At 41.1% G+C, this 22,936-nt stretch overlaps 1 protein-coding gene across 1 annotated transcript in view; it reads left to right on the top strand.

Annotated features, from left to right (window-relative positions):
- The window catches only part of creb3l2 (cAMP responsive element binding protein 3-like 2), a 36,017-nt gene extending 17,175 nt beyond the window's left edge, over positions 1 to 18,842 (top strand). The window contains exons 2-12 of the mRNA XM_005747232.1: positions 8,773 to 9,016; positions 9,628 to 9,830; positions 9,933 to 10,011; positions 10,223 to 10,428; positions 10,750 to 10,896; positions 11,099 to 11,157; positions 11,459 to 11,527; positions 14,127 to 14,226; positions 14,435 to 14,564; positions 15,565 to 15,799; positions 16,782 to 18,842. Of these exons, the coding sequence (XP_005747289.1) occupies positions 8,773 to 9,016; positions 9,628 to 9,830; positions 9,933 to 10,011; positions 10,223 to 10,428; positions 10,750 to 10,896; positions 11,099 to 11,157; positions 11,459 to 11,527; positions 14,127 to 14,226; positions 14,435 to 14,564; positions 15,565 to 15,799; positions 16,782 to 16,857 (1,548 nt within the window). The 3' untranslated portion in view covers positions 16,858 to 18,842. The remainder of the gene's footprint in view (positions 1 to 8,772; positions 9,017 to 9,627; positions 9,831 to 9,932; positions 10,012 to 10,222; positions 10,429 to 10,749; positions 10,897 to 11,098; positions 11,158 to 11,458; positions 11,528 to 14,126; positions 14,227 to 14,434; positions 14,565 to 15,564; positions 15,800 to 16,781) is intronic.
- Positions 18,843 to 22,936: the final 4,094 nt, after the last annotated feature.

The raw sequence follows: 22,936 nt of genomic DNA, 5'->3' as shown, positions 1-22,936 counted from the left end.
CTTTGTAATTGATAACAGCCTCCTGTGAATGGAAATAAGCTGATTAGAGCAGTAAGGATGGAAACTGTGAGGTTAGAGGCCAAAAACCCCAAATAATGAACCAAAAGGTTTTGTGTTTGAGGGAGGATTAAATTGATAAAGTTTTAAAAATGATAACTTCTAGTTCTTTGTTTTAAATGATAATAAATTTAATATTTTAGAGGTTTTGGCATCCTGTAACATTTCTTTCAGTTTTAAGTACCCATGACTGTTTAGAAAAGCTGAAAAAGTTTGAATTTGAATGAAAATAGTCATTATTTGTGCTTCTAATCATCCAGGCATCCTTGACAGCTGCTGGTTTTCTGCCTTCCTCTGTTATTATCCTCTCTTATCCCCTGGTGCACTCGCTGCACCTTTGATTACCAAAAGGGGGGGTGGTTAGCGAATCAAGCTGGGATCGAAGTCGGGAATCTGGGTCAGGGAGTGTCTCTATGTCCTTATCGGTGTGAGAACCGGATCGTGTTTCTCTTGGAATGAAGAGGTTTTTGTCAAACAAGGTCGTTCCTGGCCGAGCTTCACATCTCTTCAAATTCCCTCGTGGCTGTGGTGAGACGGCTGTGTGTTTGTGTGCCTGCGGATGAAGCTTAAACAGGTGGATCTCTGTGAACTGTATCGCTTGTTTGACGTCAAACAGTTTGTTAAAAGTGATGGAAGCTGCATCCTGTGAGTTCTTACGGCTGTCTGGACATGTGGGCTCAGTGCTGGGCTCACCTGCTACTGCCACCTCCCCCCTCAGATAAGATCCAGATAGCCGAACCTCTCCAAGGTCTGTGATTTGTCTTGTTGTGCTAACACAGACAGTATCAATGCCACAGCGTGGACAGATCAAGCCCAGTGCTGCAGAGACAGGTTTAAAGTGGTTCCAGACTGATTTATGATCCTGCTAACCATCACGTTTATCTAATTAAACTAATTTATCTGTTCTGAAAGACATTTTTGTTGGCCTGATCCAGTGCAGTTTGTTTTTGGTTTGATAATAGCATGCAGGGATTTGTCTCAGTCTTCAGGCAACTAGTTGTGTTTGGTGACTCACTAAAATGTAACTGCAGAGAATCATTCCCTGTCTCATTCCCTTTTTTAAATGAGATCTTTCCAGGCTTGTCAGGTGTGACTGCTGTGATTCACATTTTCAGTTGTTAATAGTTTATTTCACTGCAGATTAAACGGCCTTAACCAAACAAATTTGAGCTGATTGGCTCTGAAAGATTCATGATAAACGAATAGGACTCAGTAGTCTAGCCACAACTACCGTATTTACCGTAATCTCTCCAGCAGGAGAATGTAAGGTACCTTGATAATAATGCTGTTGTTTTGACTTTATGCAATACTTCCAGGTGATCTTATGTGCGTTTCAGTTTCCATAGCAAGCATAAAGAAAAAACTCCCTGTTAACAGGAAGAAACCTCCAGCTCTCCAGATCCTCTGAATCTTTTGATGATATTGTGTAATGTAGATAATGAAATAATTGAGGAGCATTATTTTGAAATTGTTCCACAGTTTGTAGACACAGTTTTTGCAGATTGGTGCACGTCTGCTCTTTATAGTACTTTTTGCATTTCTGGCCTTTTGTTCCCAAGTCTCAGCTTTTTTGTGAGACATGTCTCTTGAAATTATAAATTTGTCCCAGTTTAATATGTTTTCTGTGTTTAACAGTGAATAATATTTGGGTTTATTAGGACAGAAGATGATTTCTTTCTATTTTTATTTAAGTTTTAGGAAGTTTCCCACATTTTTTGGAACTGGGGTTGTAGAAAAGTTTTAAAAGCTCATTTTTTTTTAGTGATGAACGAGGGTTACCAGTGGTTACCATCCTTTACTCACTGGACATCGTAAGTCAAGTCAAGTCAAGTCAAGTTTATTTATAGAGCACATTTAAAAACAACCAAGGCTGACCAAAGTGCTGTACAGTAGATACAGATAAAAATACAATAGAACACAATTTCGTAGTAACACCTCGCTGATAAAAATAAAATTAAAATAAATAAAACAAATAAATTAAACCTTTCTAAAAGCCAGTGAAAAGAGGTGAGTTTTAAGAGCGGTTTTAAAAGTTTCTAGGCTTTTGGAGAGTCTGACGTGAGGAGGTAAGCTGTTCCACAGTCTGGGTGCAGCCACAGCAAACGCTCTCTCTCCCTTTGTCTTTAATTTATACCTGGGAACATCTAAAAGCATCAGGTCGGCTGACCTCAAAGATCTCCTGGGGCGATAAGTACTAAGGAGAAATGAAACACAATAAAGCACATAGTTCATACTCATCAGAGGCTTGAACACTTTCTACATTTGTCTTTGGTCAAACGTGTGCATGAAAGGCAGATTACGAGTGTAAACTTTAAAACATAATAAGCCTTTTAAGCCAAAAAGTTTTCTTTAATAAAATAATGTAAAAAATAAAAGATTTGTAGGGGGCAGTTGGATTTTTTTTAGATTAAAAATGGCAGGCGTGCACAAATATTATTCACATCATTATCAGTGTCATGTGTGACAGACTGCTTCTGAGGTCATCGATGAGTGTTTAAAGGTTGTACTTAGTGGAGAGCAATCTCTGCTCTTTGGCTGATAAATGCTGTGCACGTGTGCACACTTTAGCTAAGTGTTAAAACTGCTTGTACACATTGTTATCATTCCAGGGGGGAGTTTCACTCATTGCTAAAGTGCTGTTACCACAGCGGCTGAGGACCAAATATCCAAATATTCAAAGTGTTTTGGGAATTTCACCAGAGGGCCCACATTAGGAGAATCAAACTAGAGGGTGGGGGAACTGGATTTTAAGAGAATTTGAGAGCAAGTGGGGAAAGTGAAGTTAGAGAAGCGAAGCTTTCTCCTCTATCTCTTAATGACGGCATAGCAGACACGATAACAAAATGATGCGTTAGTCAGATAGAAGATTCCTGCAGATGAAAGTTCAGGTCTTCATTCAACCTTTCGCACTGGTTATCGGTTGATAATTGGACACGTGTTGGTTATTAGTGACAGTAAAGCGACCGGGACAGATAATCGGGATCCACATCAAACTATTGAGTCATTCAGTTGGTGCTGATACACAGACGCGTTTACTTTATTAGGCTGTCATCAGCAAAAGTACACACAGCTGAGTCCAGGGCAAGGTACACACACAAACACACTCAGTCAGTCAGCTGGACACACACTAGAGGAGGGGGACGGTGGGGCCTGTGTGGTTTTAGTGTGATTTATAGTTTGTAGGCATCTGGTTTGGGCTTTAAGGGGAGGAGGGGACATCATCAAACTTTCCTCGAGCTTTAGGATCTGCTCATTAAGGGTTAAAACAGATGCACATCGTACTTTACAGAAGAATTACAGACAGGGAAGCACATTCCTCTCCTCCCTCTGTTAAATTAGCTGCTAACCGGTGATCAACACAGATGTCGAGGCTTACCGCTCGCTGTTCTGCCTGGCAACTGGCTAGTGTGCAGTGGACTGGATATTTCTTAAATCCCACTGGTTTTATTTTATTTTCTAACATTTAGATGTAGGGTTGCTGTGGCTCATTTTCAGTTGGTCTTGGAGTCATGTATCAGCCATTACTGGTACTCAGTATTAAATTAATAAGATATATTCCTCATTGTGATGAAGATGCTGGGATTATCGTTTTATGCTTGATTTAAACTTTCTTACGTTTCTAAAAAGCCAAACTGCTTTGATGTTCAGCTTTCTTTGTGCTATGTTAGCTCTCATGCTAGCAGTTGCTACTCATGCTAGCAGTTGCTACTGAGGTGTAAAGTAGTAACTCAAACCAAAAGCACATAACTGAGCCAAATTTCATATGAGTGAATGCCTATTTAGTACATATTTAGTACATCAGAGTGTACTAAATATGTACTAAATACTAAATGTTCTAAAAAATGTGCTTTTCCCTGATGGTTGGGAAATGGTTGCTGACAAAGATAGAGCTGGGTCAAAAACTTCCTTGTGATTGTTTTAGTCACCAACAAGCTACAATCTCCTGTAGTTTGCACTGAAGACGCCGATTTCTGTAAACACTCGCCAGCTATTTGCCAAATCTTGAAAAAGTGCAACTCAAGATGCAGTATCTCTGCCTTCAAAGTAAAAGTTGCGCCCTTTGAAAGATTCTGGTTGCAGCGGTAAGGCACAACCTTTATTTTGAAGGTGAACTTTTCTCAGTTTCATTCTGCAAGCAGTTGGTGACTGTTTTCAGACAAGTTGCCATCCTCCAAGCAAACTACTAGCAAAGCAATATCAGCAAATTCTACCAACATGTTGCCAACCGGTAGAGGAGTACACATTTTCCCTTAGCAACAGGTGGTTGCCAGAGGGTTCGCTGACTGGTCACTAGCCATATGTGAAGTAAACAGCTGTAAAGATATCAGTGTTATGGTCTGTCTCCACAGTGCTGTCTGCGTGCCACTTCTGGTGTAAAGTGAAGAAACTCTTTAGCCTGTTGGCATTAATCTAACACAGTCACAGTCAATTTGAAACAGCTCAAACTCCAAAGTGTTTATCTAGCTCGTGTGTCCCAGTTTGGTGCTTTGTCTTCATCCCGTTTCCTTTGATGTGATCCTGATATATGAAAAATATTGTGCGGCTGCTGGCTGTGTTGTCTCTCTCTTTGGATGACAGGGGATTTCTGCGGACGGCACTGATGTCTCATCACAGCTCGAGACATTATCTGTCTTCATTTCCGCCTCCACTGACAGATTTCATCGCGACTTCAATTAAAAGATTGCGATCTGCGCCGTCAGCTGAGTCCTCTGCTTGTTTCTGCGTGTTACATTAGAAACATTATTATAAAAAATATGAGGGCAGCCTCTTTATTATCACCCCTGCTCCCTCAGATGAGTCAGTAACCTGCTGATTCTTGCTCTAGTTCTAGTGTAATCTCCCAATTTTCCCATTTTGGCTTCAGCTCTCGTGGTTGTTTCCCAGCTGGAGAGCGTCGGGTTACAGCCAGCCCTAAATTACACCTCTCTGTTGGGATGCAGGGGACAAAGAGGTTTCTGTTGTGCGTGATGAGCTACACCCGGCCAGTGACCTATGCTGCAGCCCAGTCTCACACACAACCATGACCACAAACTCCCACAGCAGAAATGACAGGGAGCTCATAAAGCCTCACTGTGTGCCTTTGGTGTGGTTCTGTTTTCAAGCAGGCGGAGTTGGACCTCTCCCATTTCCTGTTCTCCAGAAAGAGGAGGATATATTTGTTTCTGAGCCTCCATGTTTTTTTATTGATATTTTTTAAACTAAACTTAAGGCAATAAAAGCTGATTATTTATTTATTTATTTTATTTAGTTTGTTTCAGTGTCATTGTGATATTGGGGTGGTATCAGATGTCCCATAAACCAGACCTTCTCTTGTAAACATGGATTTGCTCCGTATGTAATTACTCCTCCTCCCTGAAAGCTAAAAAAACACACCCACTGTTTTTTTAAGTTTTTTTTTTTTCGGGCCTTATTGTGATTTTAATGCTTTGTCACCCCCCTGTCTCACACAAACACACACACTTTTTTGTAGGAAGCAATATGCTGACATTATGCTAAAATAAACGCAGTCACATGGCTTAAGCTACTATGTTAGATGTGATTATGTTTAAGGTAATGAACCTCGTATCGTCAAAATTCTTAGTATGATAATCCTAAAATCTATACAAATCTAAAATTTGTGTAAAAGTACAAAAATACAGTTTAATTTCTATGTTTTAGGAATCTTGGTTCAGCAGATATAGCCTCACTACAGTTGCTGTGCATCTGCAAGCCACTTTTCAACCCACCTTCAACCCCAGATCTTTCTTTTCATGTTTTTCTGACTCTATCAAAGTCATGTATGTTGTCAGCGATGCCTGCTTTTACACTCTGACTCTCGCTGCTTGCTCGTGGTATACAAGGACAGGGAGGTCCCAGAACAAAGTCATACCGCCAAATATAAATCGCTGTAAATAGAAATGAGGATAGTCTTTGAACTGTAGCGTTATCATTATTATTTATATTTAAAATGACTATTATTACTGTAATTAACACCCAGATCTGTCAGTGTTTTATGTGTTTACTTGTTTAAAATGGTTTAAAGTAATAAGATGCCTCTTGGTAATGCTGCTGCTGCCAGGAGATGCTGGAATGAGGGTAAAGCTGTAAATGTTTGTCTACAGTGTGCACAGTTGTTCACGTTCTCTCTCTCTCTCTCTCTCTCTCTCTCTCTCTCTCTCTCTCTCACTCACACACACACACACACACACAGTAATATATGTTGATATAATGGGTTGTTTCCACTTATATGCGCTGTTCTGGAGGTTAAAATAGAACCCACGGGTGTATAAATGTGTAAATATTTGTCTTCCCTCTTGAATAGATTCACGGTGTGCTGTCGCTGTTTGCATTACACACACACACGCACACACACAGTGAAATGACCTCTGTATGCTGCCCTATAAGGGCCGTCCTCAAGCCTCTGTGTTTGTGCATGTGGGAGAAAATGCTAGAAGTTAAGCTCTCTCTTTCTCAGACTGTAATCGAAGCCGCATGCTTGGCATTTGGTCGTCCACCTTCCTCCTCTTTCCTCGTTTCCTGCATCTTGATTTCACTCTCTCTTTATCCCTCTTCTCATTCATGTATACATCTTTTTTTGTTGTCTGTTTTGTTGTTTTATAACAGTTTGTCCAAACCATCGGTGTCGTAATAGGTTGTTTTCCTCGTCTTGCTCTTCACGTGTCTCTAATTTAAATGGTTTTCTTCTCTCACACTGGCCGAGTCCCATGTAGCTGAAACTGCAATTGGAAACCTGCTTCTTATTTTGTGTCCCAGCAGAACTAGAAGTTGCATCACAAATGTTTTTGAAGCAGCGAGTTCAAGCGAGGACAGGGCTGGAAAAATGTAGCTTTGAGTTTGAAATGTATGCGATCCCTGAGGGTAACTGTACATCATTTCTGTTTCTTAAAAGAATGATACAATGATATATAAGAGCAATAAAACATCTCAAATAGAAAGCGTAGCAGACAGTAACACCACAAGGAGATAAACATGTACGGAAGTTCATCAGTGACAAAACTGCAGGGGATTTAGGATTTAAAAGTAAGAAAAAGACGTGTTTGTCAAAATAAATCACATGTTTGTACATGCCGGTGAACTCCTTGTGCCAATTCCAGAAAAGAAAAGAGAAACAAGCGTTACCCACGGGAGGCAACACAAGAGGAAAAGAGTTACCCACCTACTCGGGTACTTATGTTTTTTGCCAGTTTTTTCCCCAAACTGAATATGACGAGTTAATAAATAAATCTAAAAAGGACGAAAAACTGCACACATGATAAAAGTAATGGCCTATATTTTTTCATAATCTTTGTAATCTTAATTTCCTCTTAGCAATTTTTATGCATTGAATAAGTGTTTTGCTAACATATATAAATCAGGCCTGCCTGCTTTCATAGCCCGGCTTGATAACTGTGACAGGGGATGGGAGACCTTAAAAAACACAAGATTATTTCCAGATTAAACTGCTTTAAATAGCTTTTATTTATGAGTGAGTGAGTAAGGGTAGAGCGTGGATGAATATCACTGTAAGTGTGCTGCAGAACTGAGGGGAGGAGGGAGCTTTTCCAGCCGAGCTCAGTGCGGAACAAAACAGAGGCACCAAGGGTAGACTATATTCAAACAGACTTACAGTAACTTTATTACCAGTTACTTTATTTTATATTGAATGAAAGTAATGCAGTTTTATCTTATTTCACAGTTTAGTTTGGCTGAAACGATAACTGCCTCCATGCCGGCGACTGCTGTAGCAGGACGAATGATGTTTTCTGAATCCTGGCACCGACTCAGAAACGAACGACATTATAACGTTCTGCAAATGTTCTGCAAAAACACTTTAACTACATGGTATAATAACTTCAGAACAGAACATTGTGATTCTATTTCACTTTTGAATCGGTGATATCCACCTTTTAAAGTTTGTGGCTTCTTGGCATCGACGTCCATATTTGAACCCGTGTACACTTCCATTTCTCTTAAATTGCTTCAATTATCCCTTCATACATGTACATGTAGTGTTTCTGGACAGACCGGATATAAACTGGTTGGTGGTTTTTCTAGAAACATTATACAACATTTGTTGTATAATAGCGACTGCAAAGTGAGGACTTCATGGTTTTATCTACTGTTTATTGCTTTAAACTGAGTATGTTTGGGTTTATCTGATAGGATAAGACATCAATGTTCTGTTTTCCTTTGTCTTGGGGACCAAAACTGTTGAACTTGGAGGTCTAGTCTGCATGTTTTCTGCATGCTGAGAGGAGCAGAGGAAGGCCTAATCTCCAGCATACTTTGCTTTGGCTGCCTTTTGTTAAAGTCATAACAGCCAATCACAGGGGGGGATCTACACATGCTCACCTGCCTAGGAGATAAGGAATGTGATGATGGGGGATCAAAGGCTGGGAGGAAGAGGGCTTGTCTGCAAACTTCTGTATGTGTTTGGTAAATGTGTCACCACACTGAGAATCAAACACACACTGAAAGAGAAGCTGTGATTAGTGGGGGAGAGGTTTGAGTATTTGATTGGCTGCTTTAGTCTTCTCTGAGGGAGAGCTGAGGGAAACCTCAAGGCAAGGTGCCAATAAAGAGTTTAATAGTCTGTAATTACAGACTGACGGTCGTAGGCTCCCGACGATGTGGCTTTATGTAATTATCTGTCTGATTCCTCCTGCATGTCTGTGACAGGAGTTCAAATTAAACATCCTCTGAAAATTCATAGTGCTTTATTTCTCCTCCCTGCAGCACTTCTCCGAGCTGCTGGACGACCTCTCCCAGGATGCTTTGCTGGGTCAGCTGCTCAGCGACCCCTTCCTGTCCGGGGGGAGAGACTCGGTGGAGTCCATGGAGGAAGACGACGACGCCGACCTGTCCCCGTCTTCCCCTCTTCCGCCCCACATCACCGCTGAGCACAGCTACTCGCTGTGCGGTGACAGCCGACCCCAGTCACCCCTGTCACACCTGACCGGAGAGCACGGCAGCGAAGCAGGTGAGATGCCAACACAAAGATTGTGACTTTAAAGGACAACCAATCAAAAGCACCGGGGTGCTTGTCCTCAAGCTCACAGTGATTATTAATCACAGCTGTTGGTTTTAAAGACTTTTTATTTTTTGATACAAATCCTATCGCTGGGATTAAAAGTGTAGTTAAAATGAACTTCACTGGGAGAAAGTGGAGTCTCGCTGGTCTGGCCCACTTAAATTCAAAATATGTGGCTCGTGATGTAAAATCCCTGCTTTGATTCTCACGTCATCACACTGAGAATCAGACCAGAATCAGAAGAAGAAAGAATAAAAGACAGAAAACAGTCAAACAGCATCTTACCACTAAATCTGCTTTATCAAGGCTTTTATAGCTTTTTATTGTGAAAGGACTTTAAACAAAAGTTAAAACTCAAAAGTTAAGATTGCTAATGAAGCATTAATGCTCTATAAACCAGTATTTGTTACCCTTTACCGTAATATTTATGGAGCTGCTCTGCTACTGTTGTTGGTAAGTGTTGGTATTATTGTGTGCAGTGGTAGATAAACCTTAATCTAATCTAATCTAATCTCATTGGTAAAGAGCACTAACAGGAGCACGCTTTGCCTCCTCTGCAGCTGAGTCCGATGGCGATTCAGCCGAGTGGCCTATGGAGCAGGAGGAAGCCATTGAGAGCCTCCTGTGTGAGACTCCCTCCCTGCTCCCCACGCTCTCCCTCTCTCTGGCCACCAGTGAGGGGGCCCAAACGTCCGAGGGTTCGGCCCTGGCCCCTGCTGCCACCTCAGTTCAGGTCACAGTGAACCAGAGCAAAGTCATCAAGGTGAGAAACGATGGTTAAATCAGATATTCGTGCTCTTTTCTTCTTCTTTTTAATGTTTGTAACATTTTAACACCTCCTGTTTGTCTTTTCCTCTGTTTGAAGATAAAGGAGGAGAAAATCAGCCCTAAAATTAAACTGGAGCCTCATGAAGTGGACCAGTTCCTCAATCTCTCACCAAAAGGTCAGTTCTTTCCTCTCCTCTCTTTCCACTTGCTGCACTTCTGTAATGGTGTGCTACGAGGACCCCTGCTGGTGATTTGTTTAAATACCTCACAGCTGAGTTTGAAAACCCCTGAGCATCAAAAATGGTTTCTAAATTTAAATTTTTATAATTTTTCTCTGTTTTCTCTGAGACTGAATGAATAGCTAACAATCCAGCCGCTGTGTTTTAGGTCTGGAGTCTCTACAGATGCCTCCCACTCCCCCGAGTTCCCACAGCAGTGACTCAGAGGGCAGCCAAAGCCCCGTTCACGCCGTGCCTGGCCTCTCCTGCCCCACATCCCCCACCAGCCCCCCTCCATCCCAGGCTGGCCTGAAGGTGTCACCACGAGGTGCTTCGTCCTCCCTCTCCAACTCGCCTCTGCTCACCGCTCCTCATGTAAGATTAAAGGAAATTTTAAAAGCCCATCAAACCTCAAAGAGAGCAGAATAGCAGAGTAACGTGTTTCCAGCTGATGTAATTAAAATAACTGGGGTTTTTTGCATAATTTTCCTGCTGTTTTTGCTCTGCAATCCATGAATATTACTGGACTTTCCACCTTTTCCACTCCTTTCACATCCCTTCTACAACCTAATGTATATGTGCAGACTATCGTGCCAAAAAAGAAGTTATAGTGTAAAATTCACAAGCATTTTTTAGACATCCTCCCTCTTTACAAAGTTGTAAACAATGTTTACGTTTATCTGTTGTTTCCTGTAGAAACTGCAGGGTTCTGGGCCGCTGATCCTGACCGAGGAAGAGCGCCGCACGCTGGTGGCCGAAGGTTACCCTGTTCCCAACAAACTCCCGCTCACCAAAGCTGAGGAGAAGGCACTTAAGAAGATCCGCAGGAAGATCAAGAACAAGGTGCCGATGTAGAGCACAGTTCGTGTTTTGGATGATCTGAGCAAGCATCCGTGATCATCCGTAAAGAGTCTAAAAGACTAGGAATATGTTTACTGCAAGTTAGAACAAAATAGTTAACAAAAAACAAGAAAATATTTGTCATGTCAGGCGAATTTCTGATTTTTCTACTTTTTCTGATTCTGTTTCCTTCACCATCTCTCAGATTTCAGCTCAAGAGAGTCGCAGGAAGAAGAAGGAGTACATGGATGCTCTGGAGAAGAAGTAAGTCCTTCTTTTTTCCTCTTTCATGTGAAAAACAATGTCAGGATCACTACAAATAGCAAACAGCTATTAATGCTGCATAAACTTTAGTGTCCCCTTTTAGAAAAAATGCTAGGTCATCTAAAGTATCCACATTCAAACATCATCAGGGTGAATCTCGGCATTACCGAGGTGTGCAGAGTGAAAGCAGCTGTTCTTAAACTACAAATAAATCACGCTAGAGTCAGAACAGGGAGAAAGTGGTGCTGATGAATGAACGGCGTTCAGTCACTGACCCTGCAGTACTGCTGTCTGACCACAGGGTGGAGACCTGCTCCAACGAAAACAGCGAGCTGCGCAGGAAAGTGGAGACTCTGGAGTGTACAAACAAGTAAGAGCAGCACACACGGACTCACAGTCTTAACCTCGTATAGGATTGATTTAATGCACAGTAAGGGACCCATTTTAGATCCTTAACTTCTGAAACTACATAAAAATATAAAATTACCACATAGAAGTTAATTATTTCCTGCAAGATGCTTTTAAATTGCCCCTATTGGTCAAACATCAAATTCTCCCTCCTCTTTTGGCTTAAGGTAGGTAAGTAAACTGTCTTCACGAAGCACTTCCAGCAGTTCCAACGAGGAATTTTTCTGAATTAGAGAACGCGAGCACAAAAACAAAAGGATAACTGAGGTGGTAGTCCAGTTATTTGGGCTCTTTACAGATTCAGCCTCTGTCAGTGGCGACACAGATGAGTGAGCGACAGAGGCGATGACAAGTGTGTCATAAAGACTCTGGGATGGTGACAATCAAAACACCAGGAAAGTCATGAGGGAGGACGGGTTCACACCTAAAAATGTCCCTCCCTGGGCGCATGCTGGATTTAACACATCCTTGGGGATTTGGCTTTTTTTTCCCTCTCCCTCTGTCTTTGTGAATCTCTAAAGGCATCTGTTTTTATTTCACGCAGTGCAGCTGAGAAAAGCACGGAGAATGAGTGGGGAAACACTGACTCGCTTTTATTATTTGCAAATAGAGCTGAATCAAAAGCTCCCCGTGGATGTGTTCAGCTGCAATTTTGCATCCATGCATAATCATGAGGCTATTTTAATGTGAAAAGCTCACCCTGCATCAGATAGACAGCGCTGTTTGCTCTCGTTATGCATGGATAAACCGTGCGTGCACCCACTGAGTGCACTGTGTTAAGTATAGCTGCCTGGAACACAGCTGTTCTGGGGCTTGTTTTGCACTCAGTGGTTAAAGTGGGCTTTGCTGTCAGTGTCAAAAACTTAATGAACCAGTTGCATGCGTGGTGTGTGTGTGTGTTTTTTATTCTGGGACACCTGGACAGCCAGCTTATGTTGTCGTTAAGCTCAGTTCCTTATTTAATGAAGCAAACGAGAAAGAAAAATTTCAGAAAAATGTTTGACTTGTGCAAAAATAAACAGCAGATTCTTCACTAAAGTGCAAATTCTGGATTTTATAATAAGGATGCTGATGTAATTTACTGCGATATCATTCACATTAACATGCAGAATGTGTGGGCACACAATTCAATGAGTTTGCATAACTTTTATAGACTGTATATAAAAGATGGAAGCCACCATGAAGTCACCCAGTGGGTTTGTACTCTGTATTTTGAAGCTTGCCGCCTTGTTGTTTTCAGTGCCATTAAGGCAATTCTTTCAAAAAAGCTCAAACAACACAAACAAAGAAGAATGGTACAGTTAAGCAACTCCGATTAGCAAATATGAGGCCCGGTACACAACTACAGCTCCCCCTATCTGTAAATCACAGCAGCCAATATCTGGATAAATAATATTTATAAAATAAAAACACCACCATGCACTTATGGTGGGGGTAATGAATGGGGATGGGGGTGGGGGAGGGAGACTATCAATCGAACCCCAAATTGTAAAACATGCTTATTACTACTGTAAAATGGACATTTTAACATGTAAGTCTATGGGATCTGACTCACTTTGGAAGTCGGCCTCAAGTGGCCAGATGAGGAACTGCAGCTTTCTGATGCTTCCACAGTGGCTTCATTTTTCAGTCCTGGAGATGGCAGTACAGAAGAGTCTGCAAACCTGTTCAGATTACAACAATGTTTTTTTGTTTTTCTAAACAAAACAGAACAAATCAGCACACACATAACAAATAACAATGTCTTTGCATGTTAAAAAATTAATAAAGAAACAAAAGTTTAAAAAAATATGGAGAAAGGTTGTTCAATGAATAGACATTGTGTGTCTGAAATGATAAGCTGATCCTTTCTCCCCTGAGAAATTAAATTTTAAGCTTTATTTTAAAAATATCTCATGGATCGTGTCATGTCAGTGCGTTCTAAGCTGTTTGCTTTCATTTCACACTTACATTCAGTTACACTTACACTGAGTGTAGAGACAGAAACAGCTGACAAAAAACATCAAGATAGGAAATTTAAAAATAATCATAGAAAACCAACAGATTTAAAGGATCGAGGTTAACTGGGTTAGCCGTGTCAGGTATTATGTTGTGTGTTTTTAGCTCTATTGTTGGTTTCTGGTCACGAGTTCTAGCTTAGACACATTGTGTAGTTGTTGTTGTTGTTGTTTTTTTTTGTATAGCTAACCCTCTTAGCACTTTGTAAAGAGAGGCTTTAGAAACTGGGCTCATACTTTGGTGTCCCGTGGTGCGAATGCCGTTTCCAGCACTTTGACAAAACTGAGAAAATGTTCGAGGCAGTCTTCAGCGTTGACACACAGATCACAGACCCACAAACAACTCTAAGCCAGGAGTCGGTGTGTTTTGTGGTCACCGAGTTCAAAAATGAGTCGGAAGAAATGTAAAGTGAGGCAGGTGTTTTATTGTGCTAAGCTGTAATGGTTTGCACTCTCTTTACGCGATACATTAAATGCAGACTGTCTATATGGTGAAAAAAGCATGCACGATGCACTCAGGTGTGTGTGTGTAACCTCTGTGTGTGTGTGTGTGTTTCTCCACAGGTCTCTCCTGCAGCAGCTGCAGTCTCTCCAGGCAGCCGTGGCAGGAAAAGTTTCCAAGTCCTGCAGGATGGTTGGCACCCAGACATCATCATGCTTAATGGTACGTGTGTGCGTGTGTGTGTGTGTGTGTGTGTATTAACAGAGATTGTGCTGATGAAACATTGATTAAAATATTGAATTAGAAACATCTGCTCCCATCGTTCATTAGCAGCGTAGCATTATGTGTGATTCATAATTTATTTGCCTCTCCCTCCCCTCTCTCCACCCTTCTTCTTCTTCTTCTTCTCTTTGTGTTTGTCTCTCTGTAGGTGGTTGTGTTGTGTTTCGCGCTGTTTTCGGGGAGTTTTTATCCCAGCAGCTTTACGCCACGCTCCACCATCACTGAAACGGGCCTCGCTTCCAAACAGCTGGATGTCAAAGAGTCCTACACAGCTACAGGTAGTCACACTCACCAACCCGCACTCTATACACATGTTTAATACACCTTACTCAGCGTAGTTACAGCGTGATTTAGCCTAATCACATGCCTAAAGTAAATGCAAAAATATAGTGTTGTTGGGACGGTTAAATATTAATGTAAATATGAGAGGAAAGTATGAATATATTGTACTTGACATAGTCTAGTCAAAATAAAACTGAACAAAACAGCAAAATATGAACACAAATAAATACCCCAGATGTTTTTCAAAGATGTTTGCTAAACAGCTTTTTGCTGGCAGGGCAGATAGATGACCTCAGATGAACTTTAGAAAAGTTGATGGCATTTTGTGTTCCTGACTTTTTCCTGCTTCCATCAAAAACATACAATTGTACATTTGTCCAACGGCTCTCAGAGGCAGAGTATCACCATGGTTACGCTGATACTTTGATTACACAGAAATGTTTGCATTTTCCGTATGAAGCCGTATATTCATGCGTGTGGAGCTGAGACGAGTGTGGACACACACCCACAGTTCGAGTCACCTTTCCTGGTCATTTCAGCTTAAGTGACCTGCCCTGCTGTTTCCATTGTAATGAATCATTAGTTCCCAGCTATTAAACTTTGGTGGTCCATTATAACATTGCTGCTAATCAGATGCCTCCTACAGCTACAGAGACTGATTAGTGGCGTTGACCTTTCACTGCATCCTCTCTGCTTCCTCCCACATGCACGCACTTTTTCTTTTGTAAGAGAAACCAGATATAATTTTCTTAACAATCAATTTCAGTTTCCTCTCCCATCCTGCCCACACGCACACACACTTACACACACAAACCCACAGGCTGCACAGTCTTTTCACCAGGCAGACAATAACATGTGGTGCTACACAGTTATAAAGTGTGTGTGGGCTGGTGTGTGAGTGAGTGTGGAACTAAAAATGATTTTCCTGACACCACACAGTCATACTTTCTCCTCACAAAAATTAGGCACTAATAAGCACTTATCCCCAACTTTTAGTTAAGTCGAGGAGTCTGTTATCGACTTTCGAAGACGAACAGCCGCACCTCCTCGGCCTGGGTGGTGAATATCCCGACCAATGGGAGGACACGCCAGCCGTCGTGATGGCAGCGTGGCGCCGCTCAGAGCAGCAGAAACTCGGGGTTGAGCCCACCAGGATGGAAACACACCCACCTTTCAGGAATAAAAGCAACGACACACAGACGTCAAAAAACCTGCTCCTTCACCTGCACAGGTAAACACACAGCACGATGAGGAGTACTCGGATGATGATGATGATGATGATGATGATGGTACTGGGAGTAAACAGAATACCTGAACTCGATCAAAAGAAAGAGTTCACCCACTTTAACTTTCTCGATAAGATTAAAACCTCACTTTTCTCACAGATTTACCATAGATACAATTTTAATTATGATGCTCGTGTAAACGCAGATAACCATGACCTGTAATAACTAACACTACCTCCTCTGAGCACACTGGGAGTCTTGTTTTAATCACAAATCTTACTCCTCTGCATTTAACCCATTCACCCAGTGAAGCAGTGGGCAGCCATAGCGCCCGAGGAGCAGTGTGTAGGGACGGTACCTTGCTCAGGAGTACCTCAGGGTAGCCGATCAGTGGAGTCGAAGCCCGACCTTCCGATCATGGGGCAACCACTCTACCTACTGAGCTATCCCTGCCCTAAGCACATTGAGTATAGGTAGAATGAAAGTGCTATATTCCTAGAATCAGACCTAAGTGTGCTGAGGGGGCCTTCAGTGACTGTGGTCCTGTTCTTTGGAACAAGCTGCCTGCTGACCTGAGATCAATCATCTGTGCTGACATTCAAAAACAGACTCGGAGCCTTTCTCCTCACAAAGACCTACACTCAATACCTGTGTGTGTGTGTGTTTTCATGTATTATTGTGCTGCTTTCACTGCTTTAAGCCATTGAAAACCTACACAGGTTTTTGTGTTTGTATTTTCTGTTAAGCACATTGAGTTTAGGTAGAATGAAATGTGCTATATAAGTTAAAATTGACATTTTTTGTTTGTTGTTGCGGGGGCTCCCATCCGCCTTAGTTATAGACCATCTTTGTATGTTTGGATGGTTAAGCGTTTGCTGAGGTGCAGCAGAGTTTTGGCGTCTTATATGTTGGCTTCCTTTGAGCCTGACACAGAGAAGACTTTATTGTAGTGAACTGAATCTCATCCAGTTGTTCTGTGTCTCTCAGGTCTCTGGAGCAGAGGACGAACGAGAGCAGAAGTAAAGTGATAGAGCTGGAGAGAACAGTCAATGAGACTTCCTGAGATTTAAATTCACACCAAAAAAAACCCTATCCTTCCTCCTTTACTCCCCACGATGACCTTTGACCCCTCTCTGGAGCATGGTTCAGTGTCCTGGAGCAAACCTCATATAGAAGCTTCCACTGCTGATATTTTAAGGTCATTCTTTTTAATGCCATCTCTGCTTAATCAGATACACTGTAATGGTGGGAATAAAAAAAGAGTAGAGGGGCACTGGTTGCCTTAATTTCTGAACTAAAGTTGCACTGAATAGTTTTTCACGAGTCAACTTACCAGTTGTAGTTGTTTTAATTGATCCGGCTCGAGACACTGTGTTTAAAAATCACACTTAGAGAATTTCAAAGAGAGTGTGGCATTTATTCGAGGGGTAATTATATTAAAATATGACACGTGAGGCTTTTTACAGGACACTGATGAGAACCGTTTATATTTATAGACGCTTTTGTTGATGTTTTTTTTTTTTCAAAATTTATTGCTCTTTATTGCTATTAAATGTTTTTATTTCATTCCAGTAATGCGTACAGCCCATTTTTATACTTGTTTGTGTTCATACTGTGTTTTGTCTTTTTATTTTTATTGTACTCTTTTTATATATTCTTTTTTTTTTCTTTTCGAGGGCCTAGCTTGGGGTTCCTGCACTCGTGTAACATTTTTAACTGGGTTAAAACAATATATTCAATCTACACTCACATTCTTTCTATTTCCTCAAGGAAATACTGACTGAAATGTTCAAACCCAACCTGAAGTGGGTTATTCTCGTTCATATTTGGCACGTGGGGACCCCGTTAGCTGGTCTTCGGTTCTTTTTGTACGACAGTCACCGTGTGCCAGTCAGAAGCTGATATTTGAGACGTGGTTTCCTGCAAAATTATTTTATTTTTGTTCCTTTATAGGTCACGTTTTCCCATTTGACCTCAAAATGCAAAGAGCTAACTGAGATGATTGATACCACTGTCATACCTGCATGATTAATATTGAGCTTGAGCTAAGCTAACTGCTTCTTATTTACTGTTTAGACACTGCTGGCCTCATTCTGGCGCTGAGCATTGTCTAGTGAGGTTTTAGCATACTTCGAAAAGTTTAGCTCATCTGAAAGTGGCTATGAATGGTATCGATCTCATCAGACTCTTGGTGTAAAATCAGATTGGAATAGAAAAAAACAACAGCATGTGATTGGACATTTAAAAGTATGTTGAAACCACGGATTCAGTTTCTGTATCATGTTTTTTTGTTTTTATCTTAAATCCTGCAACACTTTTGCCTTGCACACTTTAGCTGTCAGCTCCAGGAGTCTTTTACAGCTATTTTACAGCATTTGCCAAAAATATTTCTTTCGAGCAATGGGGAAAAAAAGCTTCTATTTTTGTAAATATGAGTTGTTAATAAATGAGAACGTCTAAATGTGTCTGGGATCTGTAGTTTGTGAACCAATCCATTATTCATTCTGACTCTATTTTGGGCTCTGTGCTGTTGATAAATTATGAACGTAAGACGTCTTAGCCGCAGGCTTTGTCCTGACTTTCTGTTTAGCTTAATTCCAGATCACAGTGACTTTAAAGTGTCTTAACTGTCCACCTCAAGTGTGTTACACATAGGTTTTAAATGTCTGAGCTTTGCTGCCGTCAGCTGTATGATACCAATCAGTAACAGAAGCTTTTTAAATTAAAGTTAACCCCAGAACTCGTGGTAATTTACAGCTCAGGATTAAAAACAACAGTTTTTGACCAAATCTACAGACTGTAAAGCCAAAATATGCATTTGAAGCTTTGTCAATATCAAGAAATGGATTTGTCAGCTTTCAATGACGCTCTTTACACATTTCTCACTGCCAGAACAGAAAGATCATCAGAGACTCGAGATGAGCACGCTGCCCTTTTGTTACGCCAGAAAACTTTTTTCCAAATAAAATTGAATTTCCTCGCTGCTTCTGTGTAAAACCAGCCTTTCTGTCTTTATGCTTTCAAACAAATAAAGTATTTTCCTTAGTAAAAGCATAATATTCACGAGTTTGTGTGTTCATTTGTTCGTTCTTTTTCAGTCTCTGATGTCGACGGTGTCATTCCTTTAAGTCAAGAGTCATTGTGTTTTACCTCTCTTGCAGAAAGTGTGCTGTGATAAGTGTTTGCATGGTATAAATATTCTGTACCACCTCGACCAGTTTGATCACAGCCGTATTACCGAATCTAGAACCAGACTAACATATTGGTTGACTGATGCTGATGCTAATTCTGGGCTATTGCCAGTAACTTACTCAGTATTTACTGTATGCTGTACAATATTTACTGATTTAATGAAGTTGACTTATAAAACACAAAGTAATGAATGGATGGGTTAATTAAGAAAAGGTATCATCACTTATTTAGCTCCATAGTGAGTTGCACAAAGATACAGTTTTAGTAAGTTTTTTCTGTCCACCACCAGGAATTTTCAATTAAATAATCAAGATTTGAATAAAGTGCAGACATTCAGTTTTAATTCAATCTGAACCAAATATTTTACATTCATTGTTTAGGAATGACAATTATTTTTATACACAGTCATATCAAACGCTGAAAAATAATTGAACAGTTGACTGTCAAGCAGTTCAATGACCAGGTGAGGCCTGTCCCCCTGTTATTTCATGACAAATGAAAGATTTGTTCCATTTGAAGCTATTTCAAAGTGTTGCATTTGCATTTTATGGCTTTTGATTGTTATATTTTAAACATGAGGTCCAACAAGATGTCAGTGCACATGAAGGAGCCTGAAGGAGTAGCCAAACAATCAAGCAGCAATCTGGTTCATTCTTAAAAAACAACAGCAAAAGACAACAGAAGAAAACTAGAGTGCACGATGCAAGAAATATTTATGGTTAAGGAAACTAACTTTACAAATCAATATAACCAAGTCAGAAACACGCTCAAGGAGGTAGGTGTGAGCGTTTACAACAAGGTGCAAACCACTGGTTAGACTCAAGAACAAGAAGGTCAGACTTTAAAAGAAACCATCTACAAGAGCTGGAAAAAACCCAATAAAAGCATCCTTTGAACAGATGAAGCTAAGATGAACGTGTAGCAGAAAGATGGGTGGAGAAAAGCTCATGATCTGAAGCACATCATCTGTCAAACATGGCGGAGTGTATATGGATGCCAGCGAAGATAGGTTGTTAGAGTTTATTGATGATGCGATAGCTGATAGCAGCAACATCTTGAACTGTGGGGTGTACAGGGCTGTACTCGCTGCTCAAATTCAGTCAAACCCTGCAAACCGATTGGCTGCAGTTTCACAGTGCAAATGGACAATGACCTGAAGCAAACTGCAAAAACAACCCAAGAGTTTCACGGGGCAAAGAAATGAGATATTCTTCAACTGACAAATTAGTGACCTGACCTCAAACCAGCAGAGCAGCTTTTCAGTTAGTGAAGATAAAACTGAAGGCTGATCGACCCACAAACAAGCAGCAGCTTGTCTGCGGGTCAATTTAGCCTTGTCCTAAAACCTCTGTAGCCAACTACATGAAGAATTCTGGCTTATGTACCAATATGGATATTTCACTCTCTAAAAGTCTCTAAAAGTCTCAAAAAGTCGAAATCAGTTTGGCACAATCTGGAAAAAAAAAAACACAAATATTTTTAAAAAGTATAAATCCAGATATTTAAATGTATAAAATCAAGGGCTTTACTCTATTAAGTAAAGGTTATTCGTTTAAAATAAACTTGATCAACACAGATCCATGAAGGTCTGTGGGAAAAGACATTCATTTAATGCTAAAGCTTAAAACAGCCTTTAATTTTTAAATTGTAATTTTTATGTTTGCTAATTCCTGTGAATTATTTTCTCACTCAGTAAAGATGCAGTGCTAATAAAACCCAAACTGTCACAGCTATGACTGCACAAATGAGCTTTTGTTGTTTGTTTCCATTAATCTTTTGCGGTCATTTGTTTGTATTAAAAAAAAAAACAGCATAAACTGTAGGTTATGTAATATCAATATCTTTGCAAGCTCCTTTGACTACATTAAAGACATTAAAACTAAGCTGGTGACCATAATTTCTTGCTAATGTCAAAGCTTCAAAGTGTGTTTTGATTTACGTTAGACACAAACTCTATTAGGACACAAATGAGCCTCGTGGTTAACACGCTGGCCAATAGGGGAGATTTTATCTTCTCCATCATGACAAAGATCCTGAAATAGATTAGCGGCAGTGTCTCATAATGAGTAGTGCGAATTGCTCTGACAGTCCCAAGACAATACGCAGTCCCACAGCCTCATTCCATTCTAGTCTCACAGCAACGCAGCCACAATGAATCCCACTAAACACTCCACCAACGGTGAATCATGCTGCCATAAAACCAATATAAACATCAGAGCAGACTCAGAAATACGGTATCTGATGAAACGCTAGTGGCAGAGAGTTAGTGCAAACTACAAGGAGCTGCGGTCTGATTTCACACTTTGATTCAGTATTGCAGAAGTTTCCAGCCGCTCTACTCGTTAATTATGGATGAAAAATCCTTTCATCGGGGCTCACAGAGAAAGCTGCTGCATTGTTTTTGCCTTCAAGTCCTGATGGGAGAACGCTCATCAAGTTTAAAAGTGAATTTCACTCCTGGAGTGTTGCGTGAAAGCCAAACCCTGCACAGAGGGGAAAACCCCCAAACAAATGATCAACATTACAACCACTGACAATGATAGCAGCTCTCGGTAACACCGGTCATCTGTTGGGATACCTTAGGCCCTCACATTCATGCTGAGGTTAATTTGATACGTACCCACCCACCTTGGCATTGTTGCACACAAAGCACACCTATACATAGCAGCGGCATTCTCCCAGGAGGACAGTGCACTAAACCCCAAAACCTCTCAGGGCATTCATCTCGACTCAAACTCCCCAGATACCAATCCAACTGAGCATTCACAGGATGCAGTGGAACAAACTCCACGACCCGTCTGGCCCAAAGGATCTGTTGTTACTGTGCCTCAGGACACGCCCGGATTTCCGTGTCCAGGCCTTCACAATAATAGGCAGGTTCTTTTAATATGCAGATTAGTATGTCAAAACTCTTGAGTCCTAATTATCAGGTACTATGTAAATCAGCATTTATTGATACCGTTGGTCATGTTTCTTTAAGTTCTGCTTTTTATAATTAAATTTATGGAGTTTTAGATGCCTGTTTGGATGGTTTTCTATTCTAATGCTCGTTTCTTTGGCCTTTATTTAACTTCAGTTTCTATTTGAGTTTATTTCTTGTGTGTTCAGTTCCTTCAGTGTTTCCCTCTCTCTCATCTTTACTTGTCTCATACTTACCTCCTTGTCTCACAAGTGGCTGTGGCTCAGGTGGTAGAGTTATCATCAACAAATTAGAAGGTTCCTCGATTCCTGACTCCTCGGCCCATGTACTGAGACATCCTTCTGCTAGGTGACGAATCTGTATGACTGTTAGAAACCACTCAAGCATGGATAAAAGCACTGTGTGGAAATGAAACTTGAAGCAGAAAGGTGCTAGACCATTTACTGTTTCTTACTTCCTGTAAGGTATTAGGAACATGCATCTGTATCACGACTCCCTCGGTTAATTCTCATTTTACTTTGAAGGGTTTTTTTGTCTTGTCTTGGTAGCCGGGAATCGGTCTGCCAGGACCTCCGCTCTTGGCTGCCACCCGACTCACGATGCACCCGACCCCTACGGTGCCTCCTGTGGGTGCTGGGCCTGCAGGAAGATGGGCCCATGTCCCTTTTTCGGGCTGTGCCCGACGGTGGGGCGTTGGGAATGAGAATCAGCACCTCCAAATGTGAGGCCATGGTCCTCAGCCGGAAAAGGGTGGAGTGCCCATTCTGGGTCAGGGACGAGACGCTGCCCCAAGTGGAGGAGTTTAAGTATCTCGGGGTCTTGTTCACAAGTGATGGGAGAAGGGAGCGGGAGATCGACAGACGGATTGGTGCAGCGGCTGCAGTGATGCAGTGCTATAGACTGTATGCAAAATGGAAATAGCTACTGTGACATCACTCATTGAATTTGAAACTAGCACTTTATTAGTTCCAGTGTAAATATTTTGAACTCAAGGTGGAGAGCATGGAATGCTAAGTTATTGGCTAAATCC

The sequence above is a fragment of the Pundamilia nyererei genome, unplaced genomic scaffold (assembly GCF_000239375.1).
Source record: "Pundamilia nyererei isolate P.nyererei 1_Seehausen unplaced genomic scaffold, PunNye1.0 scaffold00192, whole genome shotgun sequence".
Taxonomy (NCBI): Eukaryota; Metazoa; Chordata; class Actinopteri; order Cichliformes; family Cichlidae; genus Pundamilia; species Pundamilia nyererei.
The sequence above is the reverse complement of the archived record's forward strand: the minus strand, read 5'-3'. Positions and strand labels throughout refer to the sequence as shown.